Source organism: Dermacentor silvarum, chromosome 8 (assembly GCF_013339745.2).
Source record: "Dermacentor silvarum isolate Dsil-2018 chromosome 8, BIME_Dsil_1.4, whole genome shotgun sequence".
In the NCBI taxonomy this organism is placed as follows: Eukaryota; Metazoa; Arthropoda; class Arachnida; order Ixodida; family Ixodidae; genus Dermacentor; species Dermacentor silvarum.
Genome location: NC_051161.1, coordinates 14,614,193 through 14,638,462, shown reverse-complemented (window position 1 = coordinate 14,638,462; position 24,270 = coordinate 14,614,193). Strand labels below are relative to the sequence as shown.

General features: G+C 47.2%; 2 protein-coding genes across 2 annotated transcripts in view; both read left to right on the top strand.

Moving 5' to 3' along the window:
• The window catches only part of LOC119461957 (inositol 1,4,5-trisphosphate receptor type 1-like), a gene marked incomplete at its 5' end in the record, with an annotated part of 266,368 nt that overhangs the window by 137,166 nt on the left and 104,932 nt on the right, over positions 1-24,270 (top strand). The gene's annotated exons all lie outside the window — the stretch shown is intronic.
• LOC119461956 (midasin) overlaps positions 1-24,270 on the top strand; it is a 51,966-nt gene that overhangs the window by 13,285 nt on the left and 14,411 nt on the right. The window contains exons 4-8 of the mRNA XM_037723318.2: positions 2,291-2,468; positions 9,569-9,835; positions 10,281-10,505; positions 20,072-20,181; positions 23,630-23,810. Of these exons, the coding sequence (XP_037579246.1) occupies positions 2,291-2,468; positions 9,569-9,835; positions 10,281-10,505; positions 20,072-20,181; positions 23,630-23,810 (961 nt within the window). The remainder of the gene's footprint in view (positions 1-2,290; positions 2,469-9,568; positions 9,836-10,280; positions 10,506-20,071; positions 20,182-23,629; positions 23,811-24,270) is intronic.

Here is a 24,270-nt window from a genome sequence, read left to right as displayed (position 1 = left end):
CGTTCGTGCATCGTGCTATGGTGCACGAATACTTCAAAAATACGTCCTTTTAATTCGAACAAGTTTTCGGGCCCCTTCGAGTTCGAATTATCGAGACTCTACAGTAGTTTTAATTGTGGTTCGATGATACGAATTTCGGCTAATACGAATATTTTTCGTGACCCCGTGAGATTCGTATCATCGAGCTTTTACTGTAATTAAGCCTCGCTTAGGGAACTGGCCATCGACCACGAAATCTAGAAGAAACGATGTCCTATTCTGTAGGCTCAGAATAGGACACACTTACGGCACGCACAATTACCTGTTGTCTGGAGGCGAACCCCCGGCCTGTACTAGATGTGGGGAGGCACTTACTGTACTTCACATCCTAGTACAGTGTCCACAACTAGAACCTGAAAGAAAAAAAGCACTTTGTTCAAGCCTATACCCCTTCACCCAGCGATGTTTTTACATAATGACCCTGTATTTCAGCACGATTCAGTTTTAGCCTTTTTTTAAACGATTTCGACATTTTGCAAGTTCTTCGCCCAAGAGATTCGTAGCGGCATCCTCTTCCAGAGGACGCTGCTGCGACAGCATACTTGAAATGCGCTCTCCTCCAGGCCCTTGCTTCTAAGGGTCTCTGTGAGGCAGTAGTGCCTTGTATCGCTTATAACTTTTTTATACCATGTTATGTTAAATAATTATATTCCTTGCACTCCTATCACATCATTGTTATGATCTTATTAATTTTGTATTTTACGCACTTTTAGTGTGCAGGATTTTTGGCCCCTTTACAGCCACCTTACACCTACCCACTGTCGTTGATCACATCATTGCTCACTCAGTACACCACGTATTGGTTCTCTTTGGCCATAGCTGGCTCTTGCGCCACAAAACAACATATATCATCATTACGAACTTCAGAATACCGAAATTTTCAGCATAACAATCATTATTCAGTGTTAACAACGCTTGAGTACTACGAAGTAATACTATTCTGAAATCTGCAGATTCCTAGATTTCCATGTATTCTTCAAGGCAGCCAAAACAGTATAGGCTAGCAGACGACAAGGCACAGAGAGCGGACGGTGCCGCTCATGCGTTCTTCGCCCGAGCAGGAAATAAATACGCGGGCGAGAACTTTTATTCTTTTTCTTTTTTTTTTTCCTGTTGCGGAGGCGACGACACATCTGGTTTTGCGAGCGCATGCTTCGCCCAGACAAGGGTCGCCTAGTGTTGGAGGCACATCTCTTCCTTCTTTCACCCTTCTTTCTGTGCACTCCTCTTTCTTTCGCGCTTCTTTCTGTGGCCGTACTGGAGAAATGTGACCTCTGTACTCGCGGGGATGCCACATAGTCGCACTTTGTGGACGGTGTCGTTTATGTGCCTGTGCACGCCTCTTTCTTTTGCGCTTCTTTCTGCAGCCATACTAGCTATGCACGCAGAGAAATGGTACCTCCGTACTCGCGAAGATGCCACACGGTTGCACTTTGCACTTTGCGGACAGTGTCACTTACGCGCGCTTGCGCTTTGGAATAGTTCAGGTGTCCGGCTAGAGTGAGACAGTTGCGGTGTCCACGGCAAGGAATGTGAAAAATAAACAAACAACAATGAGCATTCCGCTTTGGTGGCGACATTGAGCTTCTTTATGTCGGCAGTTTTCTCAGCGTCAGTGTCTGTTTTGCCCGCGTCACTGTTTTATATGATGCTTCGGTGGTGTGTGGTGGTGGAATCTATGGAAAATAGCAACAGCGCAGGCTGAGAGCCTCTCAGCGACTTTTTCGTGGATAGCTCATATGGTGACAACTTATGAACTGATGGGTTAATTTCGGGGCTGGGCTTTTCACTGTAATGACCTTTCAGAATAATGAACAAATTACCGCGGTCTCCTGAAGTGTTATGTCGAGATTTCATGGTATTTAGCATTTTTGTAAAGCGAGTCATACAGCTGCAACTTTCTTTGAAAGATTGTTTGCAGCCACACTCTGAAGTGGTTGAGAGGGTGCTATTCGTGCATTTTTTAAAGACAACTAGGGATCTTGTGTTTGAAACTTATCTGTTATCCCATATAGTTAGCTGTCTGTTTTCCAACAGTAAGTGTAGGCGTGGTACTTAATTATGTGGAAATAAATATTGCTGCTGTAAATACATGTGTTGCATTTGACTATTTGGTATTGGATTCCATAATCTATGTTTAATATTCATACTCGATTCATATTAGAAAAATTTGATATTTGCCTACCTCTGTTAAACACATGAACAGCACAGTGTTGGCCTCTATTGATCATGCTTCTATTGCTGCATGCAGGTTGTCCACCGAGGTTGCTCTTGGAGCCCTTCGACCCCCATCATGGCCCCCAACATCTGAAAAGCCTGGATGGCCATTGACCAGTTCAGACCTGAGTCCAGGTGTGATCTGTGTCTCTGGTCTTTTCCTGCAGCAAAGGACGACCCCAGAGAAGGCTGCTGCTGAAAGTTTCGATCATGTGAGTTGGAGTGCCTGTTAGCAACCTATGGGTACCCTAATTCACAGCGGACATCTTGCTTGCTTCGCAAGTAATTTTGCTATCCTCACAGAAACAGTTTATTACTGAGATAGCAATTATATGGACACTCCAGGCGCATTTTGCCGTCACCGTGATGTTCCGTATAAAACCAAGGACGATAACACCCTCGCCGCGTGCCGTATACTGTGTGTGTGAGGAGAGCTGACGAACGTGGCTCAATCTTTGGTGCGCAAGGGAGGAAAGTGGGGAGGAAGCGCGCCGTCTTCCGTCGCGTGCAAGGAACCTGGCGTAGGGGGGTGGCGGTTATACTCCAGCAGCAGTTGCGAAGTGCATGGCCGCGCACGGTCGCACAGGGATTATCTTGAAAGCTATGTACGTTAGGGGCAGAGTTTAGGTGCGCCGACGGCTCGTACCTATGTGCGTGCTTTGTTCTTGCCACTCATTTTGCGTTGAAGCGTTGGACAGCACGGAGGTCAATTTACTGGCTGCTGTTGCAGCACTTACTCACTCCAGCGTTTTGACAGCGAGTGTCTGTAGTCATTGAGTGAGATGTGTTCCATGTTGGCCTGTGCGCGCTGACACCGTGCTTGTTAATTTAGTTAGTAAGCGAATGTTTAGAAGTTTATACGGCCGATAAAACTACTATCCTTACTTCGTATAGCTCTCTACTAATTTGCTATTGCAATTGATGCGTTGCCTATCAGGCGAAACTGCAACTTTTTTCTTTATGATGCACTCAGTGTCTCTAACTGAATGTTACTAAAGCAAAGTTTGTTTTCCAGTCCCCATAAAAAAATGCCAACGAATTATCTCGCAAACTATGGCTTAGCATTCATGAACTGGAAGAAGTGTGATATTGCTTATCTAGGTGTAGAACTAGATAGTAAATTTGTCTGGAAATATTATGTAAATTTCTTATACAGTCAATGTCTGATTTTTCGGAATCCCTAGGGGCCGCGAAAACGTCAGAAAAATCGGGCAGTCTGAAAAAAAGGAATGCATGCCTTTTACTGCCCTCAAGGGCTCAAATCACCACAGACACGTTCAGACTCGCTCTAAATGTCGGCCAGTACACTTATCAGACGTATGGTGTTTGCACTGTGAAAGGAAATTGTGGATGCACGCATATATTATAATAATGGCATACACACTGTGTTCTGTGACAGTGCCCTTTTCTCACTCTTTGTATGCTTCACCGCAATTCACTGCCTATGCTTGACTGCGTAACAGCTGCATTGTGGCGAAGCTGAGTTTGGGAACCGGCATTATGCAATGCTTGATACTTGCCGTGCTTCCCGCTCTTTGAAGCCATCGGCGAACATGATAAAGGCGAAGTGATCGTCATTGCTGACAGTGGTGAGTTCTTTCATTGAAAAACATGGCACTAAACAGCAGGAAGCTTGGTAGCTAACATCGAAGCAGTTACGCCTGACGTTACTGCAGTGGCTATGGCTGCCTACGCATAGGCACTGCAAAATCATCAAAATGGCAGTGGCGGTGGCTTCGATCAATGCCGTTTCGGACCTGTGGTTGCGGCATAAACCCCGGGAAATTAGCAGCGAAGGGTTTCAGCATCTGAAATTTCAGATGTCCTTATACATTGGCTCTATGGGGCATGCAACTCAATTTTATGGCCGCAACTCATAGACACCATCTTTACATAGCAAATACGGATCTCAATGCCATACTTTTGCTGGTGGAAACCGAAAATATGTCAAAAGTGTCGCCCCTAGCACTTTTGACGATGCTATCGTCAAGCAACCATGCCAAGCGACATGAAGTCAAGATGGCCGCTCGGGCCAGTGCGGGGTGGCAGTTCGCAACGTATGATGCGGGAACGGTCCCACAGTTGCGACGTAACAGCAGGGTTACCAATGCATTGGGTTCTACTGGAGCTGTGCTGGGACCGGACAAAACGACGTAACAGCCGATAAAACACAGCACTAGGGAACTTAACAGCGGGGTTATACTGTAGGGCTGCGATTTTGTAGCGATGCCTTATGACTTAGTCTTATCATCCACCGCTCACGGCCGGCTGATCCCGTTGATAATGCGAGCGGACCGTCGCTCTGACCACTGACAAAGTGCGATAAGCGCGAAAAGGAATTATTACCGGAAAGGCATCAATACAAAATACTAGCTTACTAGAACCCCGTTAATATGTTCCTCGCTGCTGCGTTTTCTCAGCTGCTACGTCACATTTTCACAATCCCGACCTAAATCCTATATTTACTTCCTTGTATTAAGTTCTCCTTGATATGTCGCCAGTCTGTAATTTTCCTGCATCTTACGTTGCATTTGAATGCGGCAGTCACGTTAATTTAGCGGTGCAGTCAGTTTGTACGTTGCAACAAGCGACCGGCATGTTTCCGATACAGCGTGGCCATGCTGATGACATATCACATGGCCGTATCTTGAAAGCGATCTGCGACGTGTGCAATGTGTGCCTAGAGCCAGATAGCTCAGTATGCGCTGTGCTTTCGACGTTTAGTTCACGCTGACGCGAGAGACAGCCGCTGCTGCCGCGCTTCCTTGCTTCAGCGTTCTGACAGCGAACCCCCGTGGTCATCGAGCGAGAAGGGTTCGTGTTTACCTGTGCGCGCTTGTTAATTTTGTCAGTAAGCGAATGTTTACAAGTTTATACTGGCCGATAAAACTACTATCCTTACTTCGTACAAGTGTCCAGTACTTTGCTATCGCAATCGTTGCCTCGCCTTTCGGGCGGAACTGTGACATATTTTTTTTTTCGCAGTCCATTGAAAAGTGTATAAACGGGGTTCTGCTATCCAAGTGCGTTTTCTTCTTGCCCAAATCGTCAACGATCGCCTTCTGGTAAGGCGTAAAAGTGTGCACGCATGATCTCACGAATGCTTTCGTACGCCACTGAACGCCTCAGAACGTCGAGTACAGGGAGCATTTTGGCCGTTGTGGCTGCTGCAGCGGTTCTCGTCTTCTTTCTTGCTGGTCAAAGCATCAGCTAGGCTGTGATGTGGTCCGGTCCGCTCGACGTGGGAACCAATGAGAGATTGCGCAGCCATGTGACCTAGTCCGTTGCTTGGCGACTATACATCCCGCCTAGATCCCGCTGTGCTAGTTTGTCTGTGCCGGTCGCTCTGCTGTCTCGGCCGGCGCCGCCTCTGTTGCTCACATGGTCGTATGATTCGCTGCGGTGCGGCAACGCGATCGTAACAGCCGAAGTTTTTCGTATTAAGAGCAATGTATTTCGGCTGGGGAATGTTACAAATTCGTATCGCACCGAAATTCGTACCAGCCGTGACCGTATCACCGGCGTTTTACTGTTATGAGGCACAGGCTACCGAGGACAGTTAGTGGGAATTGCTAAATTTTCCAAGTTACATGAGCCAAGTACACGTTTTAGTATAACGGCTTCCTAGTCTTGTTTTTAACATTGACAATGTAATTGCAATGTTCCAACTTAACAAATTATCCGAAATTGCTAATAAATGCATGTGCATATTATTGTTCGATACTCGATTCAATATTCGAAGCTAAGTATTCGTATTCAATTCGTATTAGAAAATTTTTATATTTGTAACACCCCTACTTCTAATCAATGAGGCGATCGTCATGAACGTGCTTGCATCGGATAGCGACGGCGACGACGGCAGCGATGACTCGGTAGAGCAGGCTGCCTCAAGTTGTCCTCACAGGAGGCCCTGCAGATAATTCAGTCCCTTCGGAGCTTCATTTTCGAGAGGGACCTTTCGCTGTACTATGTAGAGCACCTGGATGCCTTGGAGAAGGATGCCGGAAAGTTTCGCGTAAAGCAAGCAAGAATAACCGACATGGGGTTTTCTCGTACAAGCCAGTGAGAAGTATGTGGCGAGATGCTTGTGGCGACCTCGCCCCTGCATTTCTTCTGGATTTCTGAAGCTGCGAGGCTACCGCAGCAGCCTTCTTGCATTTTTTAAAAGGCCCCTTTTGGGGACACCAAAGCGATGTCTCGGCGGAGATCGCATGTCGCTTGCCACCTGCCACCCCTCTTTGTCGATAGACAGCGCAGGAAGCAGAGTCGAGTTAAACGAGTCAACACAATCAGCAGCTGGATAGAGGAAAGTGGTGGGGAGGGGCACTGGCCTTCCCGCCAATATAGTTTTCTTTCAACAGCTCTGCCATCCCCCTATTTCGATTTTTTTTGGTTCAGCTCGGTGAAACAGTTATCGGTTTTAACAATGGAATTTTTGTGGCACTTGAATACTGTTATAAGTGGGTTCGACTGTCCAGTGGGATCTTGGTAATTCGTACCCACTTAATGCGAACTTCCGGTTTGTTCAAACTGACACTGTGGTGCTGTCAAAATTATGTATCTGCAAAAATTCCCAGTAATTGGAACACGTAAGTGTTTGCGATGGTTAATTTGTACATATTGAGCCGCCAACCATGCTTTCAGCAGCACGGCCCTCTGTCGGCTGATGCTACCGTCTCCTGTTACATTACTGTATTTTGGCATGTATAACCAGCATAAGAAGCTTAAAAAAAGTAAACAGTGAGATCAAGGTGCAGGTTATCTGCAGATTTTGCCTTGAGGTGCGGCTTCACAGTAGCAAATATTTTGCCTATAATTGTGGCTTCACGGCAGCGGGGTGCGTGCTGCCATGAAGCCACATATCCGGAACTTGTCACTCGTGTTGGCTCGGTGCACATGCGCTGCCTAATGCAGCCCTGCATGTAAGTTCTCTATTCAATGAGCTCCCTCTAATTCAAACAAATTTTCGGGCCTCTTCAAGTTCGAATGATTGAGATTCAACTGTTTTGAGCTTCAGGTAAATTGAACCCCCTGCTTGTTCAATGTTGCTCAAGTTCACTTGAATGTGCTGAGTAGTAGTACACACAACCACCTTGCTGAAGGCGTTACCATGTTTGACGGATGTATGTTTGATGTGGTGCGTTCTGTCAGAGTGGTGAAAGAATTGTTTTTTTTCTTTCTTGTAATGCTTGCAGCCAATAATTAACCTGTGCATATTCTCCCAGCTAGTGATTCGATTCCTTCTATGAAAAGACGCAGTACAACTGACTGTAGAATACACTCGAACAAACCAAATTGTAACAAAGTTGAAGGGAAGTCAAAATTAGTTGAAGGGGAAGTCGACTATATCCCTTTACTGCAGTATATACCCAGTGGTTAATTGCAAAAGTCATAACGGAGGTAGTGGCCGAAGACTGCACCAGGGAGGCTAATTCCTGTTCTTGTGAGGGAGTGTTATTGTTGAAGTTCGGTGGGCCTTCTTGATTTGGTGGCACCTGGACTAGTTTAGTCCCACTGGCTCTCGGCAATTTTTAGTTTTTTGGGTCAGGCTACTCTCCAAACCTCAAGATGTAATGGAATGGAGGAGGATTAGAACTTTCGACCTTCAGATTAGAAGCCTGGTGTTCTACCTCTGCGCCACGCCACCACGGGATCAGAGAGCAAACAGGGATAGCCAATATTCTTGTTGACTTTAAGAGAAAATAATAGAGCTGGGCAGGCTGTGTGATGCGTAGGGTAGATAACCGGGGGCCATTTGATTTATGGAATGGATGCCAAGGGAAGGGAAGTGCAGTAGAGGACAGCAGAAAATTAGGTGGGGTGCTGAAAACAGGCGCAAGTTGGAATCAGCTAGCGTAAGACGGGGGGTAATTGGAGATCGTAGGGAGGGGCCTTCGTCCTGTAGTAGACATAAAAATAGGCTGATAATGATGATACCCAATGGTGTGCACAACATTAAAGATGCAAAGAAGACTATGGCTTCGTGGCCTGCCAAACCGCTACACGGCTGCATATGCAATTAAATTTTAATAAAACAACTGCAAAGACTCTCCGGCGTGTGCAACATGCGACTTTTTAGAATCTTACAGGGCAGTCTTTACAATAGCGTCCTTATGTTCCAATGTGATGGTCCTTTACTTCTGCTTTCCACTTGGCTCACTCATATTGTGAAACTGGCGAAACAGCGATGCTTTTGACGCGAATAGCTAGCAAGCTGCCATCCGAACGAAGTCCGTCGTGTTCGAGCAGCACGTGGCACACAACACGGTGCGTTAACTACATACCTGGGGCGGTATTCTCGAACAACTTCCATGACTTTTGGAGATAGTTTCACTTTCGCGTGATGTCGTGAACCCGTCGAAGTGTACGACTGACAGAGCTAGACAGAGTGCCAAAAAACACTGTTGGTCGTATTCGCGGACGCGCTCGGCCCGTGAAAGTGATGCTATCTGATCAGCTGCTCTCTTGTGGTCCCGCAACTGCAACGGCTCCACAGTTAGATTTAACCCTACGTTTTCTGTATAAGCACACTGACTTCGCTTGGCCGGCCCATGCTGGTTTCACGCAATCTCGGAGTTCACACCTAGCTGCGTCAGCCAGCGCCTGCCGCCAGCATGAGAGAACGAGAAGTGGTGGCACTGGTTTTCTGGAATGCTGGAAAGCAGCATAATGGATATGTGATGCGGCACAGCTAGGCATGGCTTCCGGAATTAGCGATCTCAGAGGGCGTGCCTAATGGTCTAGCCTTGTCAGTTAGGTGCCTCAGCAAGATAGAGATGCAATAAGATAAAGAAGTGCTGCTTGTCCGTAGCCACCATGCGTGCATGTATGCACGGTGGTGAGAAAGACCAGTGTTACTCGACAGCATATTGGATGCGGGAATTTTGAACTACCACGCTGGGGAACGAATGCGGAACCCGGTGGAAAGCGGTATGCTCTGTGCACAACGGTCGGTACTTTTGGTATCGCAGACGAATCTAGTTCATTATATCAATTGGCAGAACAATTTTGCTTTGTTAAAATTAGGTTTTAAATACACGGATCTCTATGGGTATTTCAAGGAGAATTACATTTACTTTGTTATAACCATTATTTCGTTATATCCTGTCTCGTTATAACGAGTTTCAAGTGTAAATTGAGACTCAGTTACTCAGTAATTATGAGCACTCACTAGAAGATGTACAAAGTGTGATCCCTGCCACCTTGACTCTCTCTCAATGGTGTCTGCAGCACCTTGGAATAAGAACTTTGGTACATTTATTGGTAGTTTATCGTAATTTGTGACTGGAGGGGTTATTTCCACTGTGTGCAGGACTGGCTGGCACCATCGGCTGAGCAGGCTCTTCGCTGCCTAGCTGAATGTGTGGCTCGGGGACAACCCTGCCTGGTGCGGGGTACTGTAGGTGCAGGCAAGACAAGCCTAGTGCGCTCTCTGGCTTCCAAGCTTAGCCAGCCCCTGGTGAGCGTGCAGCTGGGTGACCAGGCAGATGTGCACACCTTGGTAGGCGGCTACGTCTGCTCTGAGGTGGCTGGCCAGTTTGCTTGGAGGGAGGGGCCTCTGGCCCGAGCTATGCGCCAGGTAGGTTCTGATGGTCATTCTGCAAGGCTCAAACCATATCACAAAGGTTGTGTAAGGCAAAATAAAAGCCGTGTTATGAGAATGAGCGTGTTTTAGTACGACGTGAGCTTCACTCTAGCCCACCTCAGCTTGAAGTACAGCTCTGTTTTTGACCTACCCAACCTGAGTATGACTGCCAGTGTGCTTCAAATGTCAAGTTGAAGATGCTGTAAGAATTTGTAGCTGGTGCTGGCCTAATCAGCTTATCGCCGTGGTATGATCAGTGAATTGTCATGCTGTAAAAACTCTTCATATCTGTTTCTAGGAAACTATTGCTAGTTAAAATTATATTTTAAATCAGTATGTTTATATGAGAATATCAAGGGGAATTACAATTACTTTGTTATATTAGTTCGTTATACCTTCTTGCATTTAACGAGATTTGACTGGATCTCTCGCACTGCAGGGCAGTTGGCTGCTACTCGAGGACCTGGAGAGAGCCTCTCCTGATGTGTCGAGCCTCTTGCTGGCAGTGCTGCAGTCAGGGGCGGTGCCAGGTCTGCCACCGAGGGCAGCTGGCTTCCAGTTGGTGGCCACACACCGGGAATCAGTCCATCCAGTAATTTTGGCCACTGAATCCCTGTGGTCCATTGTTCACCTGAACCATCCCTCCCGTCAGGAACTGCTTGAGGCGAGCATTCACATTCCTCACGACTTTGTCACCTTTCACCTACCTTGGTGGCTGATCACTTGCTTGACTTCTGCTACTGAGCTTGAAGCCACGAGTTCTATTCGTGCTGTTGCCGTCGCATCAAGCCTGTGAATCTGAGTTTTCTTTTCCTTCCATCCATGTGCAATTATGATTAGTGGGGCCTGCTTAACCCTTCGAGTCTCAAAGATGCAATTATACAGTGCTGTGAACAAGTCCCAAATGGTGGATGCCGTATACAGTCGAACCTCGATATAACGAAGTTGTACTTGCAGCGAAAAACTTCGTTATATTGAGAATTTCGTTATATCGAGGTTTTGTTAATTCAGTAGAATTAACATGGCGAAATAGCTTGTTACATCGCGAATTATGTTAAATCGAGGTTTGTTATATCGAGGTTTGACTGTATTTTCAGCGCTGTCTGTATGTTTGGAAAACGCCATTTTGTTTACTCTTTCCTGTCCAGCAAGTGCTGCCGCCCTGTGTAAATACAAGGAATTTTTTTTTCATTCCGTAGTCTCCTCGTTTTCATTCCACAGCTTACCCGCCGTGGTTGCTCAGTGGCTATGGTGTTGGGCTGCTGAGCACGAGGTTGCGGGATCGAATCCCGGCCACGGCGGCCGTATTTCGATGGGGGCGACATGCAAAAACACCCGTGTACTTAGATTTAGGTGCACGTTAAAGAATCCCAGGTGGTCGAAATTTCCGGAGCCCCCCACGCAGTGGGTGGCTCCGGAAATTGAGGCGGATTATGAGGCGTGCCTCATAATCAGATCGTGGTTCTGGCACGTAAAACCCCATAATTTAATTTTTTTTCATTCCACAGCTTCTTTACACTGCTGTTTCAGCAACTGCTCGGGCATCTGCGCATGCGCCGGCACGTGGCGGTTATTTTGGTTGTGTCTCGCAGGCTGTTTCGCTTCATTGCGCTCGTAAAAACTGATGCCTATCTGGTTTCTAATCTATCAAAGCATCACGGGTAGATGCTCGCTCGTTTATTGCTCACAGGGGTGCAATTACATCTGTTTACAGGCAGGCACTTTTATATACAAATGATGCTGCAGTATATTGCCGCGCCTGTACTCCGATGAAGAAGAGGACAATGCCAGTATGCATGAGTGTTTTTATCAAGGCGCAGTGAAGAAGAAGTCGCGGTAGTGCGCGGTATTAAAAAGACGACCTGCTGCTGTTCCTCTTGATCAGTGCTGTGCAACTTCCGTTTTTGATGTTGCGACACTAGTGGAGGTGCTGGAGCCTTGAACTTCATGCGGGAAACCCCTACCAGGCCCGGTACACCCAGTCCAGAAGCTCCACCTCTCGTAACGACTACAGTCCATTGATTCAGTCGGCGCCTGCTCGGCCTGAGCCCGGAATTTCCTCCCGTTGCAACTCCCACCAGCATGGCAATTCCTACACCGTTGGCCACTCTCCCTTCTTCTCAGGCGGCGACAAGCCTTTCTCAGGTGACTCTTGAACAGACTGGCTCGATCAGTACGAGCGCGTCGCTATAGTCAATCACTGGACCGAACAACAAACTCACCCATGCTTATTTCGTGCTTGAAGAAACCACTTGCACATGGTACGAGAACAGGGAAGCGAGCTTCCACACGTGGGGCAATTTTTGGCGTCAGCTCCTCGATACATTCGCAAGCTTGGATTGGTGGGATTACGTGCAGCAACTTATTGTGGCTCGTGTACAGAAACCGAACGAATCCGTCGCCATGTATGCGGAGGATATGGCCCGTCCGTTTCACCGACCTGACCCCGATATGACCGAGGCAAAGAAAGTGCGTCATCTTATGCGGGGAATTGAGAAACCGCTGTTTACAGGCCCTGTACGAAACCCGCCCGCAACGGTCAACGACTTCATCAAAGAAGCGACTATCATCGAGCAGGCACTTCAGCAACGTTGCTGCCACTTTGACCGCCTGCCCAACAACACACCAATAAACGCCGCAGCTCAGAATGTTGACCAGATTTCTTTACGGGAAATGATTAGAGTCATTCTGCGTGAAGAGCTGCGAGCCCTCGGTGTTCCTCCTATGGAGTCTCCAGTCGTTTCTGTTGCCGAAGTCGTGCGCCAAGAGTTGCGGCAAGCCTTGTTCTCACCAGCTCCATGTCCAGAGGCACGTCCATTGAGCTATGCCCGGCAGACGTGGTCCGACGTCCTCCCCCTTCACCGGAGGTACTGCCATTTCAGCCACGGACCGTTCAGTCTGTGAGATGACCTCCTGTTCGCCGTACCGACTTGTGGCGGACGGCCGACCGTTGACCACTCTGTTTCCACTGCGGGGAACCTGGCCACATTGTCCGTTACTGTTCCCATTGAGAGGTTAGGGTGGGAAGCTTTTCGCCTGCTGCTTCTCTGCGCTTTGACTACCATTGTGCCCTGAACAGTGATCACCTGTCGACCTGCCAAGCTGCTTCACCACGTCGTCGCTGGCAGTCCTCACCACCTGTACGTTACACTTCCCCAAACCGCCAGAGTTTCGCTGACGTCGTCAAGAGTGGTTGTTCCCCTAGTCTGCGCCGGGAAACTAACGGCAGTGACCTCTGGAGGGAAGGTTGTCCATTGTCGAGACGGCAAAAATACCCCCCACGCTCCTCAAGATTACGATATGATGACGAAGAATACTAACGCCGACGATATTGCCTGTGCCGATCTCAGCATTATGAAAGATGGACATCACGTCACAGCACTTGTTGACAATGGCGCAGACTTCGCGATCATGCAGCAAGAGCTGGCCGACCGCATTCGGAAAGTGAAGACGCCGTGGATCGGGCCACACATAAGAAGTGCTGGGGGCCAAATAATGACACCAACAGGAACATGCACCGCTGGAATCCACATCGGTGATTCTAGCTTTGTTGCTACTTTCGTCATTCTCCCCAACTGTTGCAAAGACCTCATCTTGGGGATGGATTTTCTGCGAGATCACGGCGCCGTCATAAACATTCCGGAACGTATGGTGACGTTTTCTGCAAGCCCCTATGTTGACACCATTCATGACAGGCAACATCATGTAGGGCTGCGACACATTTGTGTGTCGATGTCAGCTCCAACCGTGTCGCCTTCTGAGAGGCAGCGCCTCTTGGAGCTGATACACCAGCTCGGAGATTGCTTTTCGACTACGTCAAAGGTCAGACAAACACCGCTGACCAAGCACCGTATAATCACGGATGATACCACGAGGGCGATTTGACAAAACCCCTACCGTGCAACTCCAAAGGAACGTGAAGAGAGTCAAAAGCAAGTGACAAAGATGCTCGAGGATGACATGATACAGCCTTCGAACAGTCCCTGGGCGTCACCCGTGGTCTTGGTCAAAAAGAAAGACAGCAGCTTGTGCTTCTGCATCGATTACCGCAAATTAAACCAAGTCATGAAGAAAGACGTCTACCCGCTGCCACACATAGACGATTTGCTGGACAGGCTGCAGCATGCACATGCCATAGAGCAAAAGCTTAGGAGACATCCCTTAATGCAGCGGCGGAGGCCCAGTCCGGCCAAGGAAACTGGCCACGCCGGCAAACGCTCGCTTCCTGATAACGACAGACAACGAAACTTCAGGGAGTGGGCTAATCTGCGCCGGCCGGCTGTATTGGCAGCGCCGGCACGGCAGCGGGCGCGCATGGAGACATTTGAAGGGGACGAAGCTGCGAGGAAGCTGAGAGAGAGGGCGAGGGGAGCCACAGACTTCCACCGAAGTGGCGGAGTTGCCGAGGCCAAATCCGCTTCCCCTCCGCCCTCCGCCCTCACCTTCGACAGTCTCCGCACGCGCCTGCCCGTCGTCATCCGGCGCCGCCCGCTCGCCGAAGTTTCGTTTGCTGCCGCTATCGGGAACCGAGCGTTGGCCAGCATGGGCGGTTGCGTGCCGCGATAGTTCACGACTCGCACCGTTCGTGCATCGTGCTATGGTGCTCGAATACTTCAAAAATACGTCCTTTCTGCAATTTGAACTTCTTTTATTTCGAACAAATTTCCGGGCCCCTTCGAGTTCGAATTGTCAGGATTCAACTGTACTTCCTTTCCGTCTGTTCTCAGCGCCAGCCACTTTTCTGCGTCTAATGGACACTGTACTATCAGGCCTGAAGTGGCAAACTTGCTTGGTCTATCTAAACGCCGTCATAGTTTTCTCAGCTATATTCGAGGAGCACCTAATACCCCTGTCACACTGGTAAATTTAGTGTCATTTTGAGCAAGTGCACTTTGGCGCACTGAGTGTCACTTTGGCGGCGTGCTGCTACACGAGAAAGGGAAGTGCACTTTGAAAATGATGCTGATGGCGATGGGTGAGTCAGTAGCACAACATATATTTGTTATTTTAGGCAATACTTGCTTATTAATAACATATTATATATATGCACAGCATTTAGAATAATATTTAGGCACAAATGAAGTGAATCATTGCAATCGCATTAGCACCATCCATCATCACGAGCCAAGACAAAACGGTGTCGTATCGCGTGCCCATGTGATAGCGTGCGAATGACACTCGGGGCGAAGTGCACTCGCTCAACGTGCACTTAGGTTGTCCCGTGTGACAGGGGTATAAGCTGATTACTCACTGTTCTCCAAGCCATACGCTCAGCTGGCCTGACGATAAAGTCCGAGAAATGTCATTTTGGTTTCAGTGAACTGTGCTTTCTTGGCCACGTCGTCAGTTACGAGGGTGTACGACCTGACCCAGACAAAATAGATGCTGTGGCAAAGTTCCCTACACCACCCGACAAGAAGGTAGTGAGGCGCTTCTTGGGGCTGTGCGCCTATTACCGACGGTTTATTGCGAACATCTCACGTATTGCTGCCCCGTTAACACGCATAACACGAGACAATGTTGCCTTCTGTGGGGTGAAAATGAGCAAGTAGCATTTTACGAACTACGCCAGCACCTGCAAACACCTCCAGTTCTTGCGCACTTTGACCTGGAAGCCCCTACAGAGCTTCACACCAATGCGAGATGAGGCCCACGTGGGCGCGCACTTTGCTATATCACAGATCGCTTCCTAGATATGGCGCTCGCGCGGCTGCGCCGTATCTGCAACATGCCGGTCGCTTGTTGCAATGAATCGGTCACCTGTTGCAAAGTACAAGCTGCTGCACCGCTAATTTTACGTGATCGCCACAATGAAACGCAGCATAAGACGCAGGAGTATTACAGATTGCCGACGTAACACTAGGAACCCATTGACATGGATGTCAATGGGATTTAGGTCGAGACCGCAAAAACGCGACGTAGCAGCCGGGAAAACGCAGCAGCGAGGAACGTATCAATGGGGTTCCACTATTAAAAATTTTTTCTGGTGACAACCATTTTTTTTCTTGGTTTTATGTATGTTTTATTGATACAAAATGTTGGGCGATACGAACGTAACATGCGAGCCTGCGAGATTCATATCACCGATATTTTGCTGTATATGTATTTCAATGTATCAGCTTTTTATTCTTATAAGTATTTATGCAAGCCCATCTGTATTGATCAATAAACAATGCGTGAAAATATTTTTTGTCGCATTATGGGCACTAAAATATTTGCGGTAAATATTTTTCAAAATAGGTCGCTCTAAAGGTTTTAAATCTGCATTAAAAAAATTCGACTCCGGGGGGTCGAATTTGGTGAGCAAATTGACCACCCTCAGAGTGTTAAATTGAACTGCTTTACCAGCTCTCACTCTTATCCACTTAACCCTTACTCCTTACTTCACCTGCTACGAGGACTCTCCCATCGTGAAACAGCTTTATGTGTTGCATGTGGTTAGGTGCTGCCAGGGTCCTTCAGTACTTTTATCTGGTCACGAAACTTCTGTGTAATGCTATGAGAAAGCTTCATATAGCGCCCGCTGTAGACGCACCACGCTGCTAACACAAGTAGAAGGTGGACTGGAGCACACGCTGGAGGGACACCGTAGGCGTTCTTTGCGTACGCTCGCTATTGCGCAAGGGTCGACTGCCTGTATCGGTGTGTGTATATTGTTGACACAATGTGCAAATCGGCGCCTTGTTTCTGAACAGTGTGCAGAAACGTAAACGCAAACAATTTCGAAACAACTAAGCCTTGTTTCATTTCCAGGTTCAACTGCATTCACAACAGCAGCTTAATTCATAATTCAAATTGTACACTTGGACTACTCCATTGTTAGAAACCGACTACAGAGCAAGTTCACGTCGCATTTTTATATAATTGCGCGTAAAAAAGCCAGTGTTTTATACCAACAAAGCTAACCAACTGATTAACTAACCAAACAAATAGGTAATCACTAAACTAATTGTCAAACTGATAACTAACCTGACTTGCTAAATAATCTAACTACATTAACTAACTAAACTGAATAATAAGTAATTGAACAAACTACAGTAACAAAACCAACTCAACCTATAGACTAATTACTTAATAATAACTAATACACCAACTAAACTAACTAATAAATGAGGTAACTAACAAAGTCAATTAACTAATCAAAACATATCTAACCTAACCTAACCTAACCTAACCAACTGATTAACTCAGTTATCTAACTGAAATAACAAAATTGTTCAGTAAAAACCTACTTATATAATAACTATGCAAATATAATTAACTTACTAACTAATCAACGAATAACTAAACCACTGTACTTGCTAACCAAATATAACTGACTTATCCAACTAACTAGACAGTAAAATAGAGACAGCCAAAGAAAACGGTTTGTGTAAGGAAGGCTACTAGGTGGGAGGGGGGCGACGTCAATGATAAAACGGTGCTGTGTATCACACATGAAATTATTTTGCCAAAAGTTCCCGTTGCATGTTCACTCTACAAGTATGCTGAAATGAAAAGAAGCGCCTTTCCTCTTGAAAGATTTGCATGATCGCGCAGCCTGGCCATCTGGCGCTGCAAATTGTTCACCTTCTACTTACGCCAGAGCCTCTGGTGCCACCCTCTGTCCCTATATGAAACCTTTGGGGAAGTTTCATGACCGGATGAAAACTATTGATAGACCCTGGTGCTGCCTTTGTTGTTTACACTCAACTACTGATTGCAATCAACGTTTACAACGTTTTACAAATAAACATTTACAACGTTTTACAATCAACATTTACAATCAACTACTGATTTTTCTGACATGCCCGATAATTTGGATGCCTTCACGGCACCAACCACATACCCCATAGAGCCAATGTACAAGAACGTCTGAAATTTTGGACGCCAGAACCCTTCGCCATTCGATTTGCCTGACTTTTGACTGTGACCACAGGTGCAAAACAGCATTAATCGAAGCCACCACCACTGCCATTTTGATAAAGCCTCAAACTGGCACTCTGGCACGCCTACTGCTCGCAGCCATAGTCACCACCCTGGTAACGCTAGGCCTAGTTGCTTTGACGTTCGCTACTAAGCTTCCTGCTATTCGGTTACATGTTTATATTTGAAAGAATTTGCCGCTGTCAGCAACGGCGCCGACTCCGCCTTTGTAATCCTCGTCGATGGCTTGAAAGCACTGAAAGCACGGCGTGTTGTATAATGCCGGTTCCCGAAAGTCAGCTTCACTGCTATACAGCAGTGTTACGCTGCAAAGAACACGCGATGTATTGCGGTGAAGCATACTAATAGTGGAAAGGCGCAACTGTCACGTAAAAGGCATGCATTCATTTTTTTGGACATTTTCGCTGCCCATAAGGAGTCTGAACAATCGGACGTTGATTGTATTCATTCCTCATGGGAACGCATGACATGTTTATTGCTAGTCCGCCAACTAGGCCAAGTTCAAGTACCTCATTGGAATGGCCAGCAGCGCCGCACGCAGTTCTTGTGGGTGTGAAAAAAAAAGTATAAAGCAAACTTTTGTGCCACTGTTATTCCTTCAAAAGCCAATCATATTTTCTGTGTGCTAGGCTAAAATGTTTAGACAACAGCAACATGCACGCTTAACTTTTTTCATTCTGTAAACGTATAGATAAAAAAAATGTGAAAATCGAACATTAAAATTGGGGTGCGGGTTACATGCGAATTTCAACTTCAGGTCTGGCTTCATGGCGGTGCAAATTTCGCCTCAAGGTATGATTTTGTGGCAGCGCAAGCCAGGCTGCTCTGAAACCACCTTTATGGCAAAGTTATGTTCCATCAGCGTTGCCAAATAGATGGGGAATGGAGCAGCTGGCCAAAAATATGACATGGATAATTCATGCATCCATGAATGGAGACAGTTTTTAGAAAGAATTGGGCATTGTATGTAGTTTTTTTCGCAGGTTAAATGCACAAATTTTATTTCTAACGGGGTGTAGTAACTACCCTGGGGTGTAACTTGTACGTAGAAAAATATCAAATTTGTTCGTTTAGAATATTTTGAAAACTTCAAATACTGAAATTCTAGCTGAACCGAATATTGAATAGCATACTATTCGATGGAATACATTAAAATATTGAATATTCACTCAAGCCTAGTAACTATGTCTATGAACATTATTTGGCAGGTGTTTTGATTCTTTCTTTTTTTAAATTCTTCTGTTCCCAATTTCCCCAAGTGTAGGGCTGGCAGAAATGTATGACCCTGGTCAACCTCCCTGCCTTTCGTTCTTCGTCTCTTCTAATAAAATAAAATTTAATCCAGTCGACCCTTGTGAGACCGACGAAAACGATGGAATTATCCAGCAGGTCAAATGAAGCCGGGTGCAGAATGAACGCCAAAACACACCTGCTGATTCACTTGGCAGTATTTGACCTATTCTAACACATTCCCGAATCAAGCTCGCACCCACCTTCTGTGTGTCCAAAGTAAAAAAACTAATGACGAATGACATTAAAGCTCCTAAATAAAGTAGAAATCTAACGCGCACCCGTTTTTAGCAAGAAAAATGGGCAAGGGTCTAATATGCATTGCACAACGGTTGCTGGTTTCCTAAAGTCAGCTTTGTTGGATCTCAAGTCACCTTCGTCGCTATACTTACATGTTGTGCCGTAAAGCACATTAACATGGAGACGGTTTTGGTATCGTGTCAGATTGCACTGCGCAGACAATAGCAGCCCAATTTTCATGAGAGAAAAAATACAAAAAAAAAAAAAAGCCGATGTTAGAATTGGGTAAAATTGGTAATCAGACATTGTGAGCCACGGTAATTGCTTAACCAACTTCATGGGGTAGACTGAAAATAGGCGTTTTCTACAGGATATTACGTGTGTTCAACGCATTGACTGTCCTCTTAGCTCCGCCGAGACAGGCACTACCACTAATGGGGTGTCTATTGGGGTCCCCTTGAAGGGGTCAGGTGTGTGTTTGCTGCCTGGTCCAGCTCGAATGATCTGGTGAAGGCAAATTATAGGTTCGAAATAACGAAAGTTTAGGCCCGTAGAAATACATGGGTGTCAAGCGGGACCTTCGGCCAGGATCAAACTAGCTGAAAAGCCGACTTAGTCGGAGTCGAATTAACGGAAGTCTACTGTGAAATCACACCATTCATGCCTATGTTCAACTCATCAGCATTAAAGATAACCAGGCATTACAACTGCTGTTCATCTGTTGTTGCTTTTCACATGCATATATCAAGTGGTGCTGTTCATGTTGCTGTGCAGATGATTGTGCATTACTGGCCTCAGCTGGAGCCAATGGCAGGGCGTCTGCTTGATATTTTTCACTGCCTGCGTCAACCTGGCTCACCGGTGCGGCGTACCATCTCCCAGAGGTAGGTCATGTGAATTCCTTGAAGTCATGGGGATGCGGGTTGTTTATTCCTCTCAGTTGTCTGTGTTTGTAAATGTCACCGTGTCTTGCGGCGAGTGGGGACTGTGAGAGGCAATATTGGCGAAAGGTCTTTTCTAGCACCGGGCATACTGCCTGTATCAGTAGTAGAAGCCATTGTTGGCTTATTGTCAAGCCACCAAGCCAAGCGCCATGAAAAGTCAACGCGGCCGCTATAGCCGGGGCGGGTGGCAGTTCGCAGCGCATGATGCAGGAACGGTCCCACAGTGTGATGCAACAGTGGGGTTACCAATGCATTGGGTCTTATAGGAGCTACTGAGCACGAGGTCGCGGGATCGAATCCCGGCCACGGCGGCCGCATTTCGATGGGGGGAAAATGCGAAAACACCCGTGTACTTAGATTTAGGTGCACGTTAAAGAACCCCAGGTGGTCCAAATTTCCGGAGTCCCCCACTACGGCATGCCTCATAATCAGAACTGGTTTTGGCACGTAAAACCCCATAATTTAATTTTTCTTATGGGAGCTATGCCGGGACCGGCTGAAAACAATGTAACAGCCAGAACATCGCAGCACCCTGGAACGTAACAGCGGGCTTTTACTGTACGCAATTTGTGTCACGCATACACAAGCTTCGTTGACAACAGACCGAACCAGCGATAACATTTGTGAAACTTCAGACACAGAAATGCGCATCTTGCACTGAGCGACAACCTAAAACATTTGTTAGCCGGTAGAACGGGATCACCAGTAAATGATAAACAATTAGGTGTGTCAATATGTTTGCACCTGTAGACGATTACATAGAGATTGGGCATGAGATCACATCCATGGGCTGAACTGACAGTAGCGTCTGTGAAGAGGAGATTGGATTTGCGGGTTGTCTGCCAGAAACTACCGCGGACGCGTATAACAAATTTGTAGGTGCTGGTAAGAACGGCGGAAGCTGGCATGTGGACACTACGAATGATTCGAACTGAAATTGTGGAATACAACTTACGCTAACAGTGTTGCGGAGTCAAGGTCGCACACGCAATATTGCATTTCATGACGGCGTGCGTCCATGGCCTCAACCGGCTTGAAATTTTTTTGACCCCTTCCGGTGTCCAGAAAAAAAAAAAAAAGAAAGAAAAAGAAAAAAATTAGGGCCAGCTTCACACTAAGTGGTGCGAAGGCTGGGCAAACGGCGAAGCTGGTGGCCCTTCCCTAGCTTGTGCTTTCCTTTGCTTAGCTTGGTTTGACTTGGCTGGTTCTTAGCTTTGTCTTTGCTTTCCTTTGCTTAACTTAGTTTGGCTTGGCTGGTTCTTAGGTGAACTTAGCTGACCCCGAGTATCAGGACGATACTCGGGGTCGGTGCAGTCTTCTAATGGCCACTTTATAGTCCAACGTAGTGTTGACACCCGAGCGCGATCGGCATGGCGACGTCACGCCAGTGAAAGTGCAGCACTCTTTAGTCCGGCACGAGGCGCGGCTGATGTATTTGGCGTTCGTCGGCGTGCCCCTTTTGCAGCCAGCGTCAAGATGCGACATGATGCATTTCGTCCTGGCATTGTCACCCAGAATGCACCGCATGGCGGCATGTGCAGCGAGTTCGCAGTTTTCTATGATCCTGAAATTCTTAGTTTCGTATAAAATGTGCATGCGTCTAGGCGGCGCCGCATGGCGCACACGTTGGACTATAGAGGGATCGGTTTGCTCGCTACCATAACGTGACGAACTTGGTGTCGCCAACCTCCACCAACGCTGGCTGACACGCATGCTGCGTCGGACTATAAAGTGGCGTTAACCCTTTGCGGTCATAAGCCTTTACCCAGTTCGCGGTCGTTCTGGTCAGAAGCCATTTGTACATTTTGGGTGCCATGCACAAAAAATGCTCTAGTACACAAACACATGTTAGGGGATTTATTTGAGAAACATTTCTCTGTACCCTTGGCTGTCAGCTGTACTTGTGCATAGTATAGAATCGCTCGAAGCAGTCGCCAGGGTGGAGGCCAGGATTTGCACTGCATGTCTTGCAGTAGAAGACAGTCTCCTTTCTGCCTCCTGTCGTCTTTCTATCACTGCACTGCTTGGCTGTGGCGAGGGTGACCTTAGAGAGAGGGGTAACTGCGCCGAGCGATGACGTCATGTGTGTCGCTTAGCAATGCCTCGCACCTGCTGTGCTAGGCGTTGCTAGGCTACGCATGTGACGTCATCGCTTGGCAAGGTTTTCCAGCATACAACTGACGGCAAACGCCCAGGTGAGACAGCTTCGTTGTCTAAAAAAAAAAAAAATCCCAACTGTTTTTATATTTTGTACATGAACTGAAAAGCCAAACAAAGAGTGACTTGTGCGCACATTTGGTGCGGAGCACGTGCTGCTGACAGGCGGCTGAAACAAAGGTTTCTCCGTCACTTAGGCAACCCCCGTACATCCATAGAACGCCCACCTACGGTGTGCTGCTGCCGCATTTTCTTTTCTTGGATCCTTGTTTGTTTGCTTCACATAATTTCCTCCTTCGAATTGCTCTTGTCACTCTCTTCTCGGCCGGTGCACCTTATGTGGATGCGCGACTCTCACGCGTCCCCTAATGTTGTTTTCCCCGCATAGCTCGCGTCTCCTGTAATCCTCCACCTAGCAAATTTTCTGTAACCTAGCGTCTCCTGTAATTCTCCACCTAGCGGACTGGGCCAACTTCCGCGAGGAAGTTGGCCCAGTCCGGATAATTAACCGATAACGGCAGAACACGAAACTTCAGGGAGCGGCTAAGCCGGCGCCTGGCCGGCGGGACCGGCTAAGGCGGCACGGCGGCAAGCGTGCACGGAGACAGCTGAAGGTGGGGGAGCTACGAGGGAGTTTAGAGGGAGGGCGAGGGGAGCCACCGAATCCACTGCCACCGAAGCGACGGCGTTGCCAAGGCCAAATCCGCTTCTCTGCTGCCCTCCTCCCTCACCTTCAGCGGTCTCTGCACGCGCGCCATGCCGCTGCCGCCCGCTCCCTGAAGCTTCGTTTTCTGCCGTTATCGGGAAGCGAGCATTGGCCGGTATGGGCAGTTTCGTGGCCCTCGCTTGCTACTTGCTTGCACGCCGCATTTCACAACTCGCACCGTTCGTACATCGTGCTATGGTGCACGAATACTACAAGAATAAGTCCTTCTTTTAATTTGAACTTCTTTTAATTCGAACAAATTTTCGGCCCCTTCGAGTTCAAATTATCGAGATTCGACTGTAGTATGCGTCTACATGGAGTTGTATGGGAGGGTAAACGAGAGTCTGAAAAAAAAAAAAAAAAACGCTTTATATTCGGTCCTGCACCATAACCGCTTACGTTGGAAGTGTCTGTACTGAAGTATGTTGATGTGCTGACCTCTGTTCAACTTCCTTTAGATTTCCATCCAGCGATCGTATGTTTAAGAAAGACCCTGACGGGCTGGGTGGTTGAACTAATATGCAGGGACCTGCTGAAGCTGTGTCAGCGGCTTGTGCTGCGTGGCTTCTGTCTGGAGGGAATGCAGGCTGCTCAGCATGCATTCCAGGACACAATGGACTGCCTCTGCCAGAGCATCCGGGATCCGGCCACGAGGCAGGCTCTGGCTCAGCAGTGTGGAGCACTCCTTGGACTTAACAAGTCGGAGGTCTGCACTTAAACAACTAATATGGAAAAGGCAAATTTTAGCTTATGGATGGGCAGTAGCATGCTTTGTTGCAGATACAGTCACTGACTTGATTTTTCGGACATAGATGGGTTGTTAAAATGTTCGAATAATCTTGCAGTTTGAATAATCTAATTTCAACGGTAATATCAATTTGGTCGTTTCATTACAATTCCAGCCAGGCAAAAAATTTGTTTAGAGCACTTTGCTTTATGTTGTGCTTCATTTACACAGCCCGACTAGGGATATGTGTCAACATGAAGCAAATAAGGCATGTGCAGCCTTCATAGCCTTGACTCTTAGAAGACAGTTTTCTTATCATTGTGTATAACTTTCAGCTACACATGTTTGATGAGGCCTGGCTATGATCCGCACTGCTACTTACAGGTCAAAGTAGTCGTTTGCTCTGTCATTTACTGAACAGGTGAGTTAACACAAATTG